This window comes from Podarcis erhardii, assembly GCF_964252035.2.
Source record: "Podarcis erhardii genome assembly, chromosome: 5".
Taxonomy (NCBI): Eukaryota; Metazoa; Chordata; class Lepidosauria; order Squamata; family Lacertidae; genus Podarcis; species Podarcis erhardii.
In genome coordinates, this window is record NC_138509.1 from 68230828 (window position 1) to 68252430 (window position 21603).

The 21603-nt window shown below is 41.8% G+C and overlaps 1 protein-coding gene across 1 annotated transcript in view; it reads left to right on the plus strand.

The window, feature by feature from the left end:
* CLSTN2 (calsyntenin 2) overlaps nucleotides 1–21603 on the plus strand; it is a 323329-nt gene that overhangs the window by 101612 nt on the left and 200114 nt on the right. Inside the window, exon 2 of the mRNA XM_081861525.1 lies at nucleotides 20454–20576. Within this exon, the coding sequence (XP_081717651.1) occupies nucleotides 20454–20576 (123 nt within the window). The remainder of the gene's footprint in view (nucleotides 1–20453; nucleotides 20577–21603) is intronic.

Genomic DNA, 21603 nt, shown 5'->3' on the forward strand with positions numbered 1-21603 from the left:
TCAGCCCCTTGCCAATGACCAGGGGAGATGGAAATTGAGAAAACACAGCACCCGGGCAGCTACAAGTTCCTCACCCCTATTTTAGAAGTAGCATTAATCTGTCACTCAGTTATCTGAAAAGGAAGATGCTGTGGGATGGGCTTGGACTAGATGAACCTCAATGTCCCTTCCACTGTATCATTTTAATTTGATGGTACTGGTTGCGAGTTTAGAACATGAAATGGTAACTTCAGTTGCATGATAGCTTTAGTTGCACAGACTCCCATGTGCCTAGTTGCACCGACTCCCATAGTCAAATTTGGGGTTGTCACTTTGCTACTGGCAGCCGTCCAGCTTCAAGCTGGTGGTGAAGCTTCAACCACAGGATAGGATACCTCTCATAGAATCATAGAATCATAGAATCATACAGTTGGAAGAGACCACAAGGGCCATCGAGTCCAACCCCCTGCCAAGCAGGAAACACCATCAGAGTACTCCTGACATATGGTCGTCAAGCCTCTGCTTAAAGACCTCCAAAGAAGGAGACTCCACCACACTCCTTGGCAGCAAATTCTACTGTCAAACAGCTCTTACTGTCAGGAAGTTCCTCCTAATGTTTAGGTGGAATCTTTTTTCTTGTAGTTTGGAACCATTGCTCCGTGTCCGCTTCTCTGGAGCAGCAGAAAACAACCTTTCTCCCTCCTCTATGTGACATCCTTTTATATATTTGAACATGGCTATCATATCACCCCTTAACCTCCTCTTCTCCAGGCTAAACATGCCCAGCTCCCTTAGCCGTTCTTCATAAGGCATCGTTTCCAGGCCTTTGACCATTTTGGTTGCCCTCCTCTGGACACGTTCCAGTTTGTCAGTGTCCTTCTTGAACTGTGGTGCCCAGAACTGGACACAGTACTCCAGGTGAGGTCTGACCAGAGCAGAATACAGTGGCACTATTACTTCCCTTGATCTAGATGCTATACTCCTATTGATGCAGCCCAGAATTGCATTGGCTTTTTTAGCTGCCGCATCACACTGTTGGCTCATGTCAAGTTTGTGGTCAACCAAGACTCCTAGATCCTTTTCACATGTACTGCTCTCAAGCCAGGTGTCACCCATCTTGTATTTGTGCCTCTCATTTTTTTGCCCAAGTGCAATATTTTACATTTCTCCCTGTTTGTTTTGGCCCAGTTCTCTAATCTGTCAAGGTCGTTTTGAAGTGTGATCCTGTCCTCTGGGGTGTTAGCCACCCCTCCCAGTTTGGTGTCATCTGCAAATTTGATCAGGATGCCCTTGAGTCCATCATCCAAGTCGTTGATAAAGATGTTGAATAAGACCGGGCCCAAGACAGAACCCTGTGGCACCCCACTAGTCACTCTTCTCCAGGATGAAGAGGAACCATTGATGAGCAGCCTTTGGGTTCGGTCAGTCAGCCAGTTACAAATCCACTGAGTGGTAGCGTAGTCAAGTCCGCATTTTACCAGCTTCTTTACAAGAATATCATGGGGCACCTTGTCAAATGCCTTGCTGAAATCAAGGTAGACTACATCCACTGCGTTCCCTTCATCTACCAGGCTTGTAATTCTGTCAAAAAACGAGATCAGGTTAGTCTGACATGACTTATTTTTCAGAAATCCATGCTGACTATTGGTGATCACAGTATTCCTTTCTAGGTGCTCACAGACTGTTTGCTTAATGATCTGCTCCAGAATCTTCCCTGGTATTGATGTCAGACTGACTGGGCGGTAATTATTTGGGTCCTCTCTTTTCCCCTTTTTGAAAATAGGGACAACATTTGCCCTCCTCCAGTCTGCCAGGACTTTGCCTGTTCTCCAGGAATTCTCAAAGATGACTGCCAGTGGTTCTGAGATCACATCTGCCAGTTCTTTTAATACTCTTGGATGCAGTTCATCTGGCCCTGGAGACTTGAATACATCTAAACTAGCCAAGTATTCTTGTACTATCTCCTTAGTTATTCTGGGCTGTGTTTCCTCTGCTGAATCATTTGCTCCAAATTCTTCAGGTCGGGCATTGTTTTCTTTATCGGAGAAGACTGAGGCAAAGAAGGCATTGAGGAGTTCAGCCCTTTCTGTATCCCCTGTTTGCATTTCACCATCTTCTCCTCTGAGTGACCCCACTGTTTCTTTGTTCTTCCTTTTGCTACGAACATACCCATAAAAGCCTTTTTTGTTGCTTTTCACCTCTCTAGCAAGCCTGAGTTCATTCTGTGCTTTAGCTTTTCTGACTTTGTGTCTACACGTGCTGGCTATTTGTTTGAATTCCTCTTTGGTGGTTTCCCCCCTTTTCCATTTTTTGTACACATCCTTTTTTAATCTTAACTCAGTTAAAAGTTCTTTAGATAGCCACCCTGGCTTCTTTAGGCACCTTTCATGTTTCCGTCTCATTGGTATTGCCTGAAGTTGTGCTTTTACTATCTCCCTCTTAAGAAACTCCCAGCCATCATGAACTCCCTTTCCTTTTAGTATTACTGTCCATGGGATCTCACCCAGCACTTCCCTAAGTTTTATGAAGTCGGCTTTCTTAAAGTCAAGAAATTGAGTCCTAGTATGCTTGGCTGCTCCTTTCCGCTGTATAGTAAACTTCAGAAGAGCATGATCACTCGCGCCTAATGATCCTTCCACTTCTACCCCACTAACCAGGTCATCAACATTGGTTAGGACCAGATCTAAAATGGCTGTTCCTCTTGTTGCTTCTCCCACTTTCTGGACAATGAAGTTGTCTGCAAGGCCAGTGAGGAATCTGTTTGACCTTATGCTCTTGGCTGAGTTTGACATCCAGCAAATATCCGGGTAATTGAAGTCCCCCATTACTACTATCTCCCTTCCTTTTGCATGCTTGGCCATCTGTTCCAGGAAGGCATCATCTATGTCCTCCGTTTGGCTTGGGGATCTATAGTAAACTCCCACAATGAGGTCCCTGTTATTCTTCTCTCTCTTAATTTTGACCCAAATGCTCTCACTTTGGCTTTGAGGTTCTAAATCTTGGATCTCTTCACAGGTATACAAATCTCTGACATATAACGCCACTCCTCCTCCTTTCTTGTCTGGTCTGTTTCTCTGAAATAGATTGTATCCCTCCATTATTACATTCCAGTCGTGGGACTTATCCCACCAGGTTTCAGTGATGCCTATTATGTCATATTTAGTTTGCTGTACCAAGAGCTCAAGCTCATCTTGTTTATTACCCATGCTTTGCACATTAGTGTACAGACATTGAAGTCCATTAATCATTCCCCCGTGTCTCTTTTTTAAGGATTTTTCCTCCCATCACTAGGTCTGCGTGCTGTTTGCTCCATTTGGTCTATGACATTTGGATGATCATCTTCATCAATTGATAGACTCCTACCTTCAGGAGCACTGTCTCCCTCCCCCACATTAGTCAGTTTAAAGCCCTCCTGATGAGGTTTCTGAGATTTTTGGCAAAAACATTCCTCCCAACCGTTGTGAGGTGCAGCCCATCACTTGCCAGAAGTCCATCTTCAAGAAACCGCAGTCCGTGATCTAAGAATCCAAACCGTTCCTGTTTACACCATTTGCGAAGCCAGCTGTTCACTTCCACTATTTTTCTCTCTCTCCCTGGGCCACGTCGTTCAACTGGGAGGACAGATGAGATGACAATTTGTGTATTTAATTGCTTCAATTTCCTGCCCAGAGCCTCATAGTCTCTTTTGATCTTCTGGAGGCTATTGCTTGCAGTGTCATTGGTTCCCACATGAACCAAGAGGAAGGGGTATTTGTCATGATTCAGCCCTGCTCATGATTCAGCCCTGCCCATACCTTGAACCTCCTTAACATGAGGAGCAAGGGAAGCTGAACTGTCCTAATGACCTCAGTAGTGTTATTGATCCTAATATGCCTGTTCGTGACTAGAGATCCTCACATCAGTTGCCTGGGTTCCTGGGTAGCTATCAGTCCACCCCTCCATTTCCCTTAGAACCATAGGGATAAAGAAGATGATAAGCCAGAGATGGGAATTTATGAGCCACTGCTGTAGTGCCTGGCTAGCTGCCTGGCAGGCTACTTGAAAGGAAGAGGGAAGCATACAGAAACACATATGTGGATCAGAGCCTGACTGAGAGCAAAAAACAGGTGTAGTTTCTGTGTAAGACCATTGCTTGTTTTCTGGAGCAAGAGCTCTCCTCATAGCTTACAGTTTCCTGGCCTGGGAAAATGGACTGTGCTATACTATACTATACTATACTATACTATACTATACTATACTATACTATACTATACTATACTATACTATACTATACTATACTATTATCTTAATATTATATTTGTTAATAGAGTAACCATTAACAGCTGTAGTTTCCCTGCACTTTGAAGCCTGAGTGAAAGCCCTTAACACAATTTGTTACACTGAAAGGTGTTTTTGACAATTGAATAACGAGTTAGACTTTTATTACATCTATCTACGTATTGTTTGCACAGTGGATGGCTGGGGTTCTCTGGGATTTCAAATAAGGATCTTTTATAGCCCTATTAGGGACTGAACCTGGGACTTTTTGCATGGAAAGTGTGTGCTCTGCTATTGAGCAGTAGCCCTTTCCCCTTTTTATATGGGGCTTTCCTCCTTCAAGTATTATTGAAGTGTGTTTAGAATAATCAGCTCCATTATAGACTGTGGCATGAAAACAATTTTAATTTAACCTCCAGCTTAATTTAAAAGACGTTAAGTTTGCAAAGCAGGGCAAGGAAATTAAATTACCTGTTCCCACACTATTGCCTTGCCCAGTTTATTCTCTCAAAGTGCTTTACTCAATTTTAATATAACTCTTCCCATTACATCCTAGCGCTTAATCAAAAAGTGCAGCTGGGTAGAAAACAGCTCAGTGTTTGTCAGGAACAGGATTTACTGTTGGTGATTTTGAGGAAATGCTTGGGCTTCTAGTTGGTGGAAGCTCTTCTGGTGGGGTTTGCTGCTGAACTGAAGCTCAGTCATCCATCAGCTAAATCTAATTGAGTCCCCGGTAGTTAGGATGGGGGGTGGGAAATAAAACTTCTTCCCTGACAGCTGTGGAGCTGAGCACCATGCTATCTGTAGCTTGTTGATTTCATTTATGTTTTATGTTTTCAGAAATGTTTTAATAATATCCATTTTGCAAATCCCGGGGGGGGGGGGGTGAGTGCTTGCTCTATTAATGCAGTAATAGCTTTATACATGAATTTGTAAAATAGTGCTCAAGTATTTATTAGGGCTGTGCAACCAATCGGGCTGAATCCTAAATCAGACCTCTAGCATGTAATCTAGTGCTAGAATTTCATACAAAACTCCCCAATTACAGGGCTTTGGGGGAAGGGTGTGCTTGGAGGCAGGAGTATACAAATGTGCTATTGATAGATTGATTGATTAAACTGATGTCCCACTCTTCCACCCAAAAGAGCCTAGGGCGGAAAACAACATGCTGTAAAACTATAAAACTGGTGCTGGTATGGAGAATCTCGATGTGACAGGGTTAATCCATGGGTCAAGCCACTTACGTTGTTATTGCTGTAGGAAGCTCCTGCTATGTAGACACATTTTTTTGTCAGCTTTCACATGATTTTTTTAATAGAAATTGCTACTTGTGGACAGGGGTACCACGTCCTATTTCACTGCTGCTGCTGCCACCACCACCTACCTGCTTGTGCCACTGCTGCCTGCTCTGGCACTCATTTTCACACAAAATGGATGCAATCTTGCAAAAAATCAGAGGCAACGGTGCTCTTCTGCTGGCGGGAGCAGGTGGGGCACCTGGGGGGTATGCCACCTTGGGGGAGGGGTTCTCTTGCCTGAAGCAGTGGTTTCATGGGTGAGATTCTCAGCCTGCCTAATGGCTAAGATGGCTCTGCTTGTGGATTGATAAATGCAGCAGGTTCGTGAACTGGAGCCAAGCCCCACAAGTTCTGTTGGAAATCAGCCTTTTATCATTTTTTTCAGAAAAGCAACATAAAAGTAAGTGTCATGTGTACAGAATAGACATCTATAGATCAGGCTACAAGTTAGTAAAGACATAAAATTAATGTTTCTTGCTGTTGAATCTGTTCTTAAATAACAGGGAAAAGCACACTACTTCTTTTTCCAAAGATGGCTTTATACCCCTTGTGGACCAATTCTGATATACTTTATACAGGGAAGGGGATTGCTGGCCACTGTGGACCTAAGGCAGCCCTGTTGTTTAATGTAATTTTTTTACACCCAAGGTTTTTTGCTATAGGCCACATTTATTACAATCTATTAGCGAAGCATCACTTATTGTACAACTATCAATTAATCTTATAATTACCTTAGACTTTATTTCGAATATAACACCTCTCTGGAATCCAGTCTGGCAAATCTTTTAGCCCTGGCTCCCAGGAGCATGGGGAAAACAGCCTACACATTCAAATATATTTTTAGTTAGATGTTCTAGGAGACAGCCAGCAAATTCTGGTACTAGCTCTGGTGTGGCTTGTCATATTTTATGCTCTATGGTAGCTACACTGATTAGATGAAATTTTGGGATGCTACTGAATGCTGTAATTCCTTGGCGCAGACTGCAAATCTTGGCATCTAATTAAGAGTACTGCTCTGGCTCAAATTTAATCAAAACGTCGAAAAAGGCCCCCTTTTCTTCCGCTCATTTACTTGGCTGCTGTTCCATAAGCTTCAGGGAGATGAGAATTTTTCTCTGTCCTTCTGCCTTGTGCTTGATACCCTAGGGAACATACCTTTTATAGGGAGGACATTTTATTATTTGAAAAGCATTTATATAACACTTAATATTTGAAAAATAATTGCTAAAAAAAAAAAAGGAATGTTGGGTGTCTTTGGGAAACTATATTTTATAGAGACCACAATTTCCTTCCTTGTCATCTGATCAAGAGCAGTTCCTCAACAGCAGGAGAAGGAGGGTGGTGAGAGTGCTTTCTTGCCACCAGAGCAGCAGAGATCAGGTAATCAGAGGGGACTAACTTGTGGCCCTTCATATGATACTGGGCATGCCAAATTCCATCAGCTCCAGCCATCAGGGCCAGTGGTCAGGGATGAGGCAAGATGTAATCCTATCAACATTTGGAGGGCCACAGATAATCTGAAGTAAGGAGGTTTCACAGAGACAGAATATTTTACATTCACATTTAGAAATGTTGGAAGGGAGAAGATTTCTTCATCTGTGTTTCCCATTTTTTCTTCTAATTGCTAGTCTGAATCAAGACTTGAAGCACTCACCCATCTCGGAAGAAGATGAAATTCAGGTATACTCCAGCAGCACAAGACAATAGGTAGTGCCTCATCCATATCATGCTACCCTATTAAACTCTGGAGACAAAGGCAGATATTTACACAGTTCCTTTCCCTGCACAAAATCTGCACTGTTCTCCCCATTCACCCCTCATCACTGTCAGTTTCTTTGTACCACAAGTGAGTTACCATTGTAGTTTCCCCCACCCACCCTTCCCAGTTTCTGAACTGGCCTCGTGTGCTCTGTCAATCCCAAGCAAGCAGTTACTGCAGACTTCTGAAGCAAGTGATAGCATGGCTGACAACTTAATAGCTGTTTTCCTGATCAAAGGCATAGTTTTTCTTTTCCCTATAGCTCTTCTCCAGTCCATGTGAAATTAACATGTGTAGTGAAGTTGGTTCAGCTGACATTTAATCTCCCACATCTTGAAGACTGTTCTGCTGTCGAATACAAATGAAAGCTGTTCATATAAAATTAGATTTCAAAGAATTAACATGCTGTAAAGTTAAAAAGCTGAGTGTAATGAATGGTTCGCTTGCATGTACGTTACTGTGAATGCCAGAGTAAAGAACTGTGCAGCAATGACATTGCAAATAGTTAGGAAAGCCAGGTGAAAGGAAGCAATGAGAACATCCTGTTTCCAAACTGCCTGAAGATTTGCAGCCCTCGTCTGATTTCTGTTAGACAAATAATAATAATAATAATCTTCTGACTGGGGCCCCCAAACAATCATGAATTTGACAGGGATTAACATTTCGTATTGGCTCTGGAAGAATACACTTTCTTATGGAGAAGACTGAAGACTTGGAAGAGACAGGGAGATAAGGAACAGGAAGCCTCACCCATCAGAAACACACAGATGTTTGAACTCACAGGGAGGAGCTTGCAGTACATTTGATCCTGACTGGTATTGTTTACTCTCATCCCATGCTAGGTCAGGGTTTGGCTTAGTGTGTTGTTCGCATCCTGGCTCATGGTTTAACTTTCCCCTTGCCAACCATGAGCTGTAGCCAAGAATAAACATTTGGCTTATCACAACAGTGAAACCAGGCAAATCTCTTTCATTATTTTATTTATGAAATTTTAACCCTGTGTTTCCTCTAAAGAGCTGAGAAAATGGGTAGAATGTTCTCTATCCATACACTACCTTTTAATAAATAAATCACAACAACCTCTTGGGAGAGACTTGATCAAGTGTGACTGGACCACTGTCACATAGGAAGCTGGCTTTCTCCAAATCCTTGTTCAACTCTCTGACCAGCACCAAACTGGATTTCCAAATTAACTGTCTAAAACATACCACATTAAATATTTAATAACTGATTTAGAGGCATCTGAAGGCATACTTTTCCCAATCAGGATAGGAATGGGGTAGAACATGTAAATACAAAAAGTGTTGCTTTATGCTGAGATTAAAATAGTTTAGGTGGTAAAACTACCATAGGATTGTGCTAAACGAGACTGATCATATGCAAATACATACAGCCCACTGGGAACAATTGCATTGAAATTGTTACATAGAACAAGATAACATTTTATTTGAGGAACATATATTCACCACCTTTTTAAAAAGCATGCTTTTTGTAGTTCTGTTATGACAGATGCTTCTAGATGAATATTCATGTTCAGGTGAGTTTTCAATAAAGGATTTTTCCCCCTTTACCAGCTTTGTTGGCCAGTGGTTTTCAGAACGCATAAAATATTTAGGCCTTCATATAATTGGGCAGAGGGCGTTGGCACATTCTGTAATTCACTGGTAGCAGTAGACATTCCTAAAGTATAAGGAGGAAAATAATGGGGCTCTCGCTTTTCAGATTTCTGCTATGACAGAACAAAGCTTCTATTGAGAAGAAAGAAACTATTATGAAGGAAATATAAATGGCATGAGTTTTGGAGAGGGGGAGAAAGATAGAGAATGGTTGCCCAAACTCTCTTTCTCTCTGTCTCATTTTCCTCCATCTGAATCCAAAATTATTTTGATCTCAACCTATTATTTCCTTCTGAATTTAATTTTTTTTATATTTTTTTCCCTAAATATTTTTTCCAGTGGTATATTGAGATAGTATCAAAGGAGGACAGAAAGAAATGCATAAAACTATTTTAAAATGCAGTCTGGGTGTTTGGGGACTTACAGTGGTAGTAGAGGAAAATGTATTCCTCAACGTTGTTACGGCTCAATATGATAGTAAGTATACACAAGCTCACCGTTGCGAGGCACTATAATGTTCATAGGAGAAGGAGGGCCCTGTGCATGAAGACTTTCACAATGCCACTAAGATTTCAGCTAATACATTTCTATATTTACATCCGCTTTTAAGATTCTAGACCTTGGGTATCTCAGCACTGTCTCTGAGCCTTGCTTCCATACTGTGTGCATAGCATAGCTCGCAGGAAAGCCTTTCCATGTCATTTGGAATATATGATTCATGTGGTTTCTGATAGCTGTTACAGCAACACAACTGAGAAGGCATGATGAATATGGGCTGATGAACTAGACATGTAAAGTAGCAAAGGATTCACTTGATTCATTCCTGTTCCTGAACACAGGTGAACACACAGACCACAGCAATTCCCACCTCATTTTTTTAAATTTTCATCAAAATTCTCCATCATTCCTGTATGCCAGTATAACAACCTATGAAATAAAACTATGACTTGCATATACAGTGGTACCTCAGGTTACATACACTTCAGGTTACAGACTCCGCTAACACAGAAATACTACCTCGGGTTAAGAACTTTGCTTCAGGATGAGAAAGACTCTCCTCCCTGAAAGAGAGGGGAGTGGTTGTGGGCGGGAGCCCGAGCACCGCCCAGCAGGGGGCATTTGCCCCCTGCCTCCAGCTCACCTGGCTGGCGCTCACGCCCCCCCCCCGGTGGCCATCCAACCAGGTGCCACGGAGGGGGCGTGTCCAGCAGCCTTTTGCTGCAGCGCCAGCCTCTTCCTGGCCTCAGTCCTCGTCGTCCCGTCCTCGTCGTCCTCGTCGTCCCACCCTCCACTCCCTTTTAGTTAGGGCCTAGGTCATTGGCCTTGCTATGGACCTTAGGTTGGTTGCCCTGGTTGCCCAGGGGGCCTGGTAGGAGTTTTTCCATTTGGCATTAGGCTTTTTGGTTTTTTCGCCTACCTCGTAGCAATCGTCACAACTTTTGTGGTATTGGTGGGTAGGTTAGGCATTGGAATAATGTGTTGTGGTGTGTCGAAGTGCTAGGTGTGGCCATTGCCTATGCCTTCAATGTTTAGGGGTATTCCGTTAAAGGAATCTGGCGGTCGTGTATTCTGTCCAAAGCCTGCTTGGCGGGAGGCCATGGCACGACCCTCGGAGACAGCAGGAGGTGAGCCTATAGTTGGATCAGCATCAACAGGCTCCACCTACTGGTGAATAAACCCACTTGTTTCGATCCAATGCCTAAGCCAATACCTTTTCATTGCTGTAATCAATAAAATTGTGGCCTTTTCTAGCCCATTAACCTTCTATCACGTGTCCTTGTGTCTTCATTTCACTCTTTGCGGGGTCGGGTCCTCGAACCACAACAGAAATCGAACGGCGGCGGCGCAGCAACAGTGGGAGGCCCCATTAGCTAAAGTGGTGCTTCAGGTTAAGAACAGTTTCATGTTAAGAATGGACCTCCGGAACGAATTAAGTACTTAACCCAAGGTACCACTGTACAGGTATAGTTTGCACATAATGCTAATCCAAATTGGCTTAGTGCGAGCATGCAGGTTCCTAGGGAGGAGGTCAAAGCCATTATGGTCCTCCTCTAGAGCTAAGCCATAGCTTCCATTTTGGATGGCCCTTGGATTTAATTACACTCTGTTTATGAGCCAACGGCAATCAGCCCAACTCTTGTAACGAATCCTTATTTTAACCTTCCTTGGTTCAAAAACTATTATTAATTCTAGCTAGTATTAATGTTTGAAGTTTTCCAAGTTGGTGGTTTCACGGCACTGCACTTTATAAATGCCCATACTGATTAGAACTTTTATTTTTCATAATGATCCAGTAATGTAATGATAATGCAAGTAATAGCCCATACCTAATGATTTCTTGTCCAAGGACTAAAAGAATTAATGTAATATATTTAGTGCCAAGCTCTGAGAGGATTTTTAAGCTAGAGCATTTACTTGTGCACTTTATTACCCATGTGGTAATAAAAGTGAAACGTTTCTACCCAGCTGTCAAGGAAAAGCCTTGTAAAATGTGTGCAAGATTCTTAATTTTAATACAACCATTTGGCAGTAATACACCATGCAAAGAAAACAGCTGCAAAAACTTGTTCAGTAGATCTAGGGGATACACACAAATAAATAAATACTTATAAAACAGGCAGCAAAGCTCAGATGCAAGACAGGGAAAGAATCAAGCAAATTGTTTGTGCCCTTCATAGATCTGACATAAAGAATATAGCAGAAAAGAAAAGAAAAGAAAAGAAAAGAAAAGAAAAGAAAAGAAAAGAAAAGAAAAGAAAAGAAAAGAAAAAAGAAAAGACAGTTTCACTACATTGGGGCAACACAGGCATCACATTTTCAAGTGAATTTGAAAATAACAGCAGAACAATCCAATAGCATCTGGATAAACACTGTTTCAAGTGGGATTGCTAAAGAGCAACCCAATTCACAAATTATTTCCTACCAACTTGCATTTTGGTGACATAGTAATGGCCACTTTTCTCCGCTCGCTGCCTGAAAAATTATCTCTTCTGCACAGTAATTAAAGATATGAACTTTATTCAGATATTTCTTATTTGCTGGGCATGTTTATTTGGAACAGGTCCATATAACCAGTTGTACCACTCACGTGGACAATCTATGGTGCCATACAGGACTGTTAACAAGGGATCCTATAAATTCCCCAAATCTATGGGGAAATATTATTCATCTCCCTCAGCTTATTCATGTCTGCATCGTTCGCCCCCAGAATGAGGTGTGCGCTATTGCTCATTGTGGGACCCAGACACAGTGAAGCTGCAGGTGGCCTAAGCATGGGAAAATTGCAAGAAAAACTGGGCAACCAGTTGGCCAACACTTTATTGATTACATATGTCAGCAGGTTTTGGTGCAGGCCTTGGGTGTGTATGCTGAATCAACTAACCCATCTGCTAGTTAGCTATGTTGGCAGCGTTAATCTAGGTTACAGACTGCCCTATGACACACACCAAATCAGGGAAACCTCACCCAGTATCACCTTAATGGAGCTATCAGTCCCCATCTAGGCATCTGACAGAAGAATCTCCACCATGGATTCCTTTAATGTGATACCCTGATTCTTTACATAGGGTAGGTTGTGACTCTGCTACCCATCTAGACTCAGCGTACACCCCCAATGCCTTATCTGCTGTCAAGTTGCGGCAATTGCTATGTGGTAGGCAAAATACCCAGACAGTCCCAATTTGTCCAAAGGCCCTGAATACAGCTACCAAAGACTTCCATAGAAAGGTCTTACATGGCCAGGGCTTGCCTTGCCTGCTTGCCTTCAGGGAGTCCCACTCATAGAGTGACAAGTGGGTGGGTGGGTGGGTGGGAAGACCAAGATCTGACTGACAGAGCCCAGGAAGCCGACCAAAGGGGAGCCAGGGAGACAAAGTCTCCCCTCTCACTTGCTCCCCAGGCAGTGCCCCCAAGCTTGCCCATGACTGGCTAGTATCGTGGGAGAGCCCCAGTGGATGGATGTTCGCTGCCAGAGCTCCCACCAGACCGCAGACACTGCCCCTCCCAGCAGCCAACATGTCACATAAAGAATAGCAATAATCTATTTTGTGCTGTTTTTGTAGTTAGATATATCTTTCTATGAAGGGTAAGTGCACCCTTGATCTGATTTAATATCCAAATTTTGCGACAGTTATCGTGAAGTGCTACATGATAGCAGCATGACCTTCTGAAATAGCACAAAGAATGATTTCTGCGTTGTAACAAAAGTGCATGGCAACTGCAAACTCGGATATGCTGTGAAAAATTGGAGTCAAAGTTTATTTCTATAAAACTGCATCAAGGTGCTTTTAACCTCTGCTGCTTTTTGTAGCAATGATTTATATAGTATATATATGACTGCATTTCCGGACCAGGTTGTAAGAGAGATGTGAAGTATGATTTTTGTCAATTATTTTTTTGACAGCAACTACTAAAATTAATATAACATGGTAAGCTTTTCTATTCTTCATTTTATGCTGATTTTACTTATAAAAATGAAAGTTAGTTGAAAGATGCAACTGGTTCCAACTGTAAATTATCCCAAATGTAAAGGTAATCCTTTATATCCTACCTGATCATGGATCAGTCTTTGCAGGAGTCACTGTTATTGGTCCCTCATGCACTGGCGGAGGAACGGGGGTGCAGAGGGAGCAGACCGCCACTGGCACCACTATTCCAGTAGGATGCCATCGCGGCAGCCCCCCCCCCAGACATGCGCCACGCATTCCCCCATATGCCAGGTGCCACGCCCCAACGGGTGGTGCACCACGCCCCCAGAATGTGTGCCACGCCTGCCCAGGTGGTGTACCACGCTCCGGGATGCATGCCACGCCCCCACGGGTGGCATACCATGCCCCCGGATGCACACTACGCCCCCCGGGGAGCGTGTCACACCCCCCGGGGCAGCAGCCATGCCCCCGGCTGCTCTCTGCCCCTGGTAGCGGAGCATGCAGCTTCGCCACTGCCCCCATGGCTCAGGTGCACAGCTTGTATCCATCAGAACCTGTGGGTCCCTTCTAGTTGAGTTCGGGCAGCAACTGAACTTCTGGCACCTACTGAAAACTGTTTTTATTGCATCAGGTATTTTAATAGAAGTTTGATTTTGTAGTTTTAACAAATTTTTACTTTTTCCTATTGTATCCTTGTAAAATGCTGTGAGATTATTGTGGTTATGTAAATTGTTTATTCATTTATTAATTATTATTGTTGTTGTTCTTGTATTAAGTCTGGTGAGATATGTGTACCTTACTGGAACTTATATCTGGAACTTATATCTGGAGAAGAGTGACTAGTGGGGTGCCACAGGGTTCTGTCTTGGGCCCGGTCTTATTCAACATCTTTATCAACGACTTGGATGATGGACTCAAGGGCATCCTGATCAAATTTGCAGATGACACCAAACTGGGAGGGGTGGCTAACACCCCAGAGGACAGGATCACACTTCAAAACGACCTTGACAGATTAGAGAACTGGGCCAAAACAAACAAGATGAATTTTAATAGGGAGAAATGTAAAGTATTGCACTTGGGCAAAAAAAATGAGAGGCACAAATACAAGATGGGTGACACCTGGCTTGAGAGCAGTACATGTGAAAAGGATCTAGGAGTCTTGGTTGACCACAAACTTGACATGAGCCAACAGTGTGACGCGGCAGCTAAAAAAGCTAATGCAATTCTGGGCTGCATCAATAGGAGTATAGCATCTAGATCAAGGGAAGTAATAGTGCCACTGTATTCTGCTCTGGTCAGACCTCACCTGGAGTACTGTGTCCAGTTCTGGGCACCACAGTTCAAGAAGGACACTGACAAACTGGAACGTGTCCAGAGGAGGGCAACCAAAATGGTCAAAGGCCTGGAAACGATGCCTTATGAAGAACGGCTAAGGGAGCTGGGCATGTTTAGCCTGGAGAAGAGGAGGTTAAGGGGTGATATGATAGCCATGTTCAAATATATAAAAGGATGTCACATAGAGGAGGGAGAAAGGTTGTTTTCTGCTGCTCCAGAGAAGCGGACACGGAGCAATGGTTCCAAACTACAAGAAAAAAGATTCCACCTAAACATTAGGAAGAACTTCCTGACAGTAAGAGCTGTTCGACAGTGGAATTTGCTGCCAAGGAGTGTGGTGGAGTCTCCTTCTTTGGAGGTCTTTAAGCAGAGGCTTGACAACCATATGTCGGGAGTGCTCTGATGGTGTTTCCTGCTTGGCAGGGGGTTGGACTCGATGGCCCTTGTGATCTCTTCCAACTCTATGATTCTATGATTCTACATCAGTTCTTAATGTGTAGCACGAAAACTGGCCCTAGCAATATAGCAGCAGAATATTATAATGTCTGCATTAGCATTCTAATCAACAAAACTGTATGTGGGCTGCTAGCTCATAGGAGCAAAAAAATACGCAACAAACAAGCATATACACAGGCATCTGTATCTTCCTGGAGGTGTGGTGTTCTGTTTACTGTTAGTGTGCAATTGGATTTTCAACCTAATTAATTACTCAGCTGTTGAGCCAAATATATACGTATGTGAAAGTAATTAAAGATTATTTTAAAGCAGTCAAGCAAATTAAATGCAGTAACTCGATAGTGTGACCTGGGAGTTTGATGGGTGTGGGTGTGGGTGTGGCTGGAATGTGGTTTGTTTGGTTGTTGTTGTTGTTTTGCTTTTGTTGTTTTTAAGGGATGGCATCCAATTTCGTTGCACTTGTGCAATGTTGCACTTGTGTAATGACAATAAAGAATCTATCTATCTATCTATCTATCAAGCTCTTATCAGTGTTTTTGCCCCATTTTGGTTGAATGTTTCCATTGGTCAAGTTACTCTGCACATTTAAGAATTGTAAGCATTTGCTGTATGCTAATCCCTAGAGCATTAGTTGTGACTTGTTTGTTGTCTGATTCCTAATTAGCCTTGGATGCTATCTAATATATTAAAGCTTGATACAGCTTGTAGCAGTAGAATTCCTTCTTAGAAACTGCATATGTACTTTGTGAAAAGGAAAAATTTACAATATAAGGCACAAGCCATTAGGTAATTTCCATGTATTAAGAAAATAAGTGGACTTGTTAATGAGTTATTGTCAACTTGAACTATCAAGGTAAGGAACATCATAGAATAAACAAGCAAGCAAACAAACAAAACTTTAGGCAAAATATCCATTATAAGTACATTCGGAAGCACACTGCAGAATTCAAGGGCAAACATTGATTTTTAAAAATATGACAATAGTATTTTATACTAAAATCATAAGTTGCCATCAATAATTTTGATATGATCAGTCAGGGAGAATTTCTAATTTTCACAAATATTAAGAGTTCATTGTGTTCATTATAGACACAGTGATGAAAGGTTTGTGCCATTCAACCAAACACTACTGTTTCAGTTTCATGATTACTAAAGTTTCTCAGAAATAAACTTCAAATAATAGAGTGAAGTGGGAAATGGCTTGCCCAGTTATATTCTGCATGACTAAACTGTATAAAACCCTAATTTCTATGCAAATAGACTACATTGTTTAGTATTACCCAGAAACTGAGAGGAGCTGAATATGATGGAGAACAAACAGGAGATAAGAAACCATTTTGAAGTGCAGAGCTGGGAGGAATAGGTCACACAATGCTGAATAAAGACTAAACCATTTAAAGTGTGTGACAGTTGAGTTTCGAAATTTGTAGATGTACTGTGAGAATGAAATAGCCTTCAAAAACCTTTTTCTTGAAAAATGGAAGTATGCATAAAAAGAGGAAATTGCATTAAATATCACATTTAAAAGTCAGAACATTTTATCATGGAGAAACACATGGTCATGAAGATACATAAACTCTGAACAACCTGATGTGCATTTGCTGTCTGATTACCCCAAATGGAACCTTCACCATGATTTTGTTAAAGGGACATCTAATGGGAGCTAGAGCCTTTGACCAGGCATAGGCAAACTTGGCCCTCCAGATGTTTTGGGACTAGAACTCCCATCATCCCTGACCACTGGTCCTGTTAACTAGGGATGATGGGAGTTGTAGTCCCAAAACATCTGGAGGGCCGAGTTTGCCTACGCCTGGCCTTTGACAAAAGAATGTGAATGTTTCTTAGGCTGCAATTCTTTGCACACTTACCTGGGAGTAAGTCCTATTGAACTCAGTGGGTAGAGCTGCACAGGATTGCACTGTTAATTGTTGTGGATGATTAAGTTAATGTGAGTTCATCTGTAGGTGTCTTGATTCTGCAACTGGCACACAAAGATAGAGAAAGGTCCAAGTTGGCTGAAGATGAAGTTCCTTGGGGTATGGAGGAACTTTCTAGAGATCTAATGTGGGGTAACACATTAGATCTTTATAGGCTGCCACTTATACTCTGCTTGTGCATACGTAAAAAACCCAAGTATTACAAATGGATGACAAGCCTCCAGCTCTCTCTCACTGAAAGGAAACTAAACAGTCACTTTGCCCTTGCAGTTTTCAGTGCTCAAGGAAGTGGAAAATGTGCAGCAGTGTTCTCATGTCATAGTAAACCAGTGTTAATGATTTACCCTGGACATATAGATGGTTCCAGTTTCACCCCTGTCATTGGTTTCACATCAAGATTTGTTTAGAGAGAAACAAACTGTGTTTCCCCAATTTATGTGTAACAGTAAGTCAGGAGTGATGTGTTTTGTTTTTTTGCTCCTGTGCACCCTACAGAAGGAACAGTGTGGAAACCATCTGCACATGCTCAACAGGCCGTTTAGTATGGTTTATTGTAATGTGTGAACATAGCTGAAATGTTAAGTATGCTCCATGATTTGAGATGGATATTGATTTTCTGATCAAACTTAAAATTGACACAGGTATCTTTGTTGTGGGAACAAGAATTCATTGGAAGGTTGATACTTCATTCTTGGCTGCAGAATGTAAACCTGTGCCTGTCTTACAATAAACCTGTAGATTTTTTTTTTTAAAGGATTAGGCATATTGGGATTCTCTACCAGGACAAAACAAGCCCCCTGTAATTGGTTGTAATTCATAAAACAATGGGCCCAATTCCACTAAGTAGGTGCCCTAGCAGGAGCCAATGCAAGGCGTTCTGCTGATGCAACCAGACTTCCCCTCTACTTCTCCTGTGTGCCCCCCAAATGAGCTTGGCAAAGGGTCCAGAGAACCCCCAGAATAGCATGCAAGAGAGGGCAAATTGTTCCGTTGTGCAAGCTTGTGCTGATGGAAAAAATGGAGGAGCATGATGTTGAATTTCTCCTAATCCTTCCTTTTCCTCTTTTATGCTTGATTTTAATATTCATAGAAAACAATTCAGAAAACTTGTCAAATATGCTCATTTTTAATTCAAGATGAGGTCAAACATGTCTCTGGGAGCAAAGAGCTGTGATCCACCCTCCATTTCATCATTGTCTTTGGCAGCTGACTCAGGGCTGATATTATTGGGGCTATAGAGTTCTTACAATGTCTAACAAGTCCAAGCCCAAGTACTGTTAGAGTTGCTATTAGATTAAAAGTCCACTGAAGATGCACACACAATACATTTTGTGTGTAGAAAGGTGGTGGTAACCGAGCATTCAGACTTCATGGAGTGGCTATTACTTGTAAAACAAGATGGTGTTTCTGCTTTAAAGGTAGCTCTCAGACCACAGTGTGAAATCTTGAAGTGTGGAATATGAAGGTCTACTACATGCTGATGTGCACATTAGTCTAGGTGGTGTGGTTTGTGAGGTTCATTTCAAAGTGTTCCCCATTTCTCAAACTTCCATATGGCCCTAATCAGGCCAGTGGTCGAGCTCTCCAGTGTCTCTAGCAGAGGTCTGTTTCGTTACTTCTTCCCTGGTCATTTATCTAGAGTTGAACCTGGGATCTTTTACATGCAGGGTATGTGCTCTATCGATGAGGGATGGCTCTTGCTCCCACCCCCCCTTGTAATATATACTCAGAGTCCCTACTCATATCAGCTGCATTATCATCTGCTTGATCAATCACCAAATCACGTTTCTGTACTTTGCAAAACGTTCTCGATTAATGGGCCTGCCTGACAACACAAGGATGGAGATGTTCATAAAAACATGGAGTAAAACACATACATTTAATTACTTCCCAGAATATATGCCGTAAGGATCTTCTATGTGAAACTAACACTATAATACATTCTTAAGTGAGAAACTGTATGTGCTCTCTTGAAAGTACATCCTATAATCAATTCAGAGGTGAAGGAGATATGGTAGCTGCATTTTTCAATACATTTTCCCCTCCATTTTTTTCCAGAAGGATTTTAATTAATCTTATCAGTAAATGAATTGCCTTTTTTAAAAAAATAGATTGCTGCAGTTTGACATTGATGAGGTTGAAAGATTATTCTTTGTAGAGAGAGGAAGTAGCTCAGTACTGTACCACATGCTTTGCATGTAAAAGATTCTAGGTTTCATTCCTGTCACTTCAAGGTAGGGCAAGGAAAGACAACTGTCTTGCCTGAGTTGTCTATCCCATCAGAGCTCTTACCCCCTTGTTTGTTTCCTCCTTATCTCCCCCCCCCCTGGTTTTTTAAATACTGGTATGCTTTCCCTCTTTGTGTGTCGCTTCAGAATAACTAGAAAGGGAAGTAGTTTATTTGATATCTAATGTTGATTTTTCATTTTTAAAAACCATTTTTCTGGTTCTTTAAGTTGGAAGAAAAGACACAGACACACACATCTCTGCTTCGTAAGCATCTGCTCTCTGTGTGTATGTGTGACAATAATGTCAGAAAGGAGTTGATTTCACTTGGCTTTACAGTACAGTAGTTTCAATCTGTTGTACGTAAAAAAAATGCCTCAGCAAGATCTGGGTTTGTTTTGTTGTGTTCCAGTCCAATGCTGAACCCCACAGAAAAGGTGGAAAGGCAAGAGGTGAGGCAGGACAGGACTAGGATGGAGGCAAGGCTGGTCAGAAATTTCAGGACCACAGAAAGCTCCAAATGAGTAACTTACTTTGAGAAGGGTTGGGAGCAGGCTGAGACCTTATTCTCTGTTTCCAGACTTCCTCTGTCAGGTTGTACCTACTTCCCCTTACGGAGAACTTCAGAGCCTTAAAGGACCAATCCCCTGGTCTGGAGATGGGCACTCTTCTTCCATTCCATAGCCTTCCTCCCTGTGCCACTGGACTGATGAAGTGGGATGTGAGGCATCTGGATCTTCAAGCCCAGGGGAAGGTACTTGTGAGGTTCCAGGCTCTAGCTCTGGTGATCCCCAAGGTCCCTTTGGAGAATCATGTCTGCCAGCCTCAGTTGCTGTGGTTCTCTGATCTCTAGCAGTCAGCTTAGAAGTAGAACTTGGTCCAGCTCCCTAGGTGGTGCCTCTGCAGCATCTGACTACTTGTCTGGATTGCTGCTGGATTCAGGGTTCATTAAGTGTGTTGATGGTGTAATGTTGATGATGGGAATAATAATCATTTCATACCAGTTTCACTTGCAGCTAAATTTTGGTTGAGGAGGGACTCATTCTATATTTTTCTAGTGACCCCCCCCCATAAAAATAAAATCATATAATTAAGCAAATTGAAAAGAGAAAGGGGAGGGGAAACTCTTATACTAATGAAAATTGTTTCCTTTCTTTTCCTAGTAAACAAGCACAAGCCATGGATTGAAACATCTTATCATGGAGTTATTACTGAAAACAATGACACAGTCATTTTGGATCCTCCACTGGTTGCTTTGGACAAAGATGCCCCTGTTCCATATGCAGGTAGGAAATATTTTGTTCAATGTCACCATAAACTTTGTGTGAAGCTCATCAAATGGATTTATACAATTTGTATGCAGTATACTGATAGCACATCACACAAATGCTATGCTTCAGTGTTCATTTGCCGAACCATCTAACTTGAAACCTGGGCCCATAGAGCTTGAAATGAAGCGTGTTTATGATTGTTGTGCATTCACTATAAAGACAAAATAGATCATAAGCAATGTAATACAGCAAGTTTTTTTGGTTGTGGCTGTTTAGAAACTACTTGTTAGAACATCAATTTGGAGTTTGCTTTATGTAAATTGTGTATTATGATTGCCTACACTAAGCTCATTTGCTTGCAAGCAGTTGGTGAGCTACATAAAGAATATTTTACAATCACTTGCATCATGTTTAATGGTGTTTTAAGTTATTATAGTCAGAACCAAGATGGGAAGTGTTAATGGAGGGTTTCAAGATTCCTAGTGTCGTTTGTTTATGACAGATGTCTGTCTTCAGAAGTTTACAGTTGCAATTTATTTTCCTATATAGTTAATTATGAACTTCTTGAACAGAAAATGACTACCTTCTTTGTCGCATTAAATGATGTTACAAAAAGATGGGATAAAACTACTGTCTGGTTAACAGTGCAAGAAATGTAGCATTTTATTTAAACCTTTAAAGCGTGAGCGTTAAATATGAGATTTGTGTAGATTTAAAGATGTATGGTTTTGGAACATCAAGATTTATTTATCACTTTGGCTTGAGAATCTCTGTCCCTTCCATTTATGTGATACCTCTAGTAGTAGTATTTACTGTAGTTGTTGTGCTTTCATTATCCAATTTTCTCCCCCCTGTTGTGTTACAGTAGTTTCCTACATTTGTAGAAGCTGTCACCAATATAGATTGCATGACTCAACTTCCCCTGGTCCCTCAAATTCTGCCATAAACTAATCAGTTCCTGCAAATGGATGTGCATATTGTTAGCTTTGAAATAGTGTTTTCGTATATTAGGATGAAGCCGTAGAAAACATTTTAAGTCTTG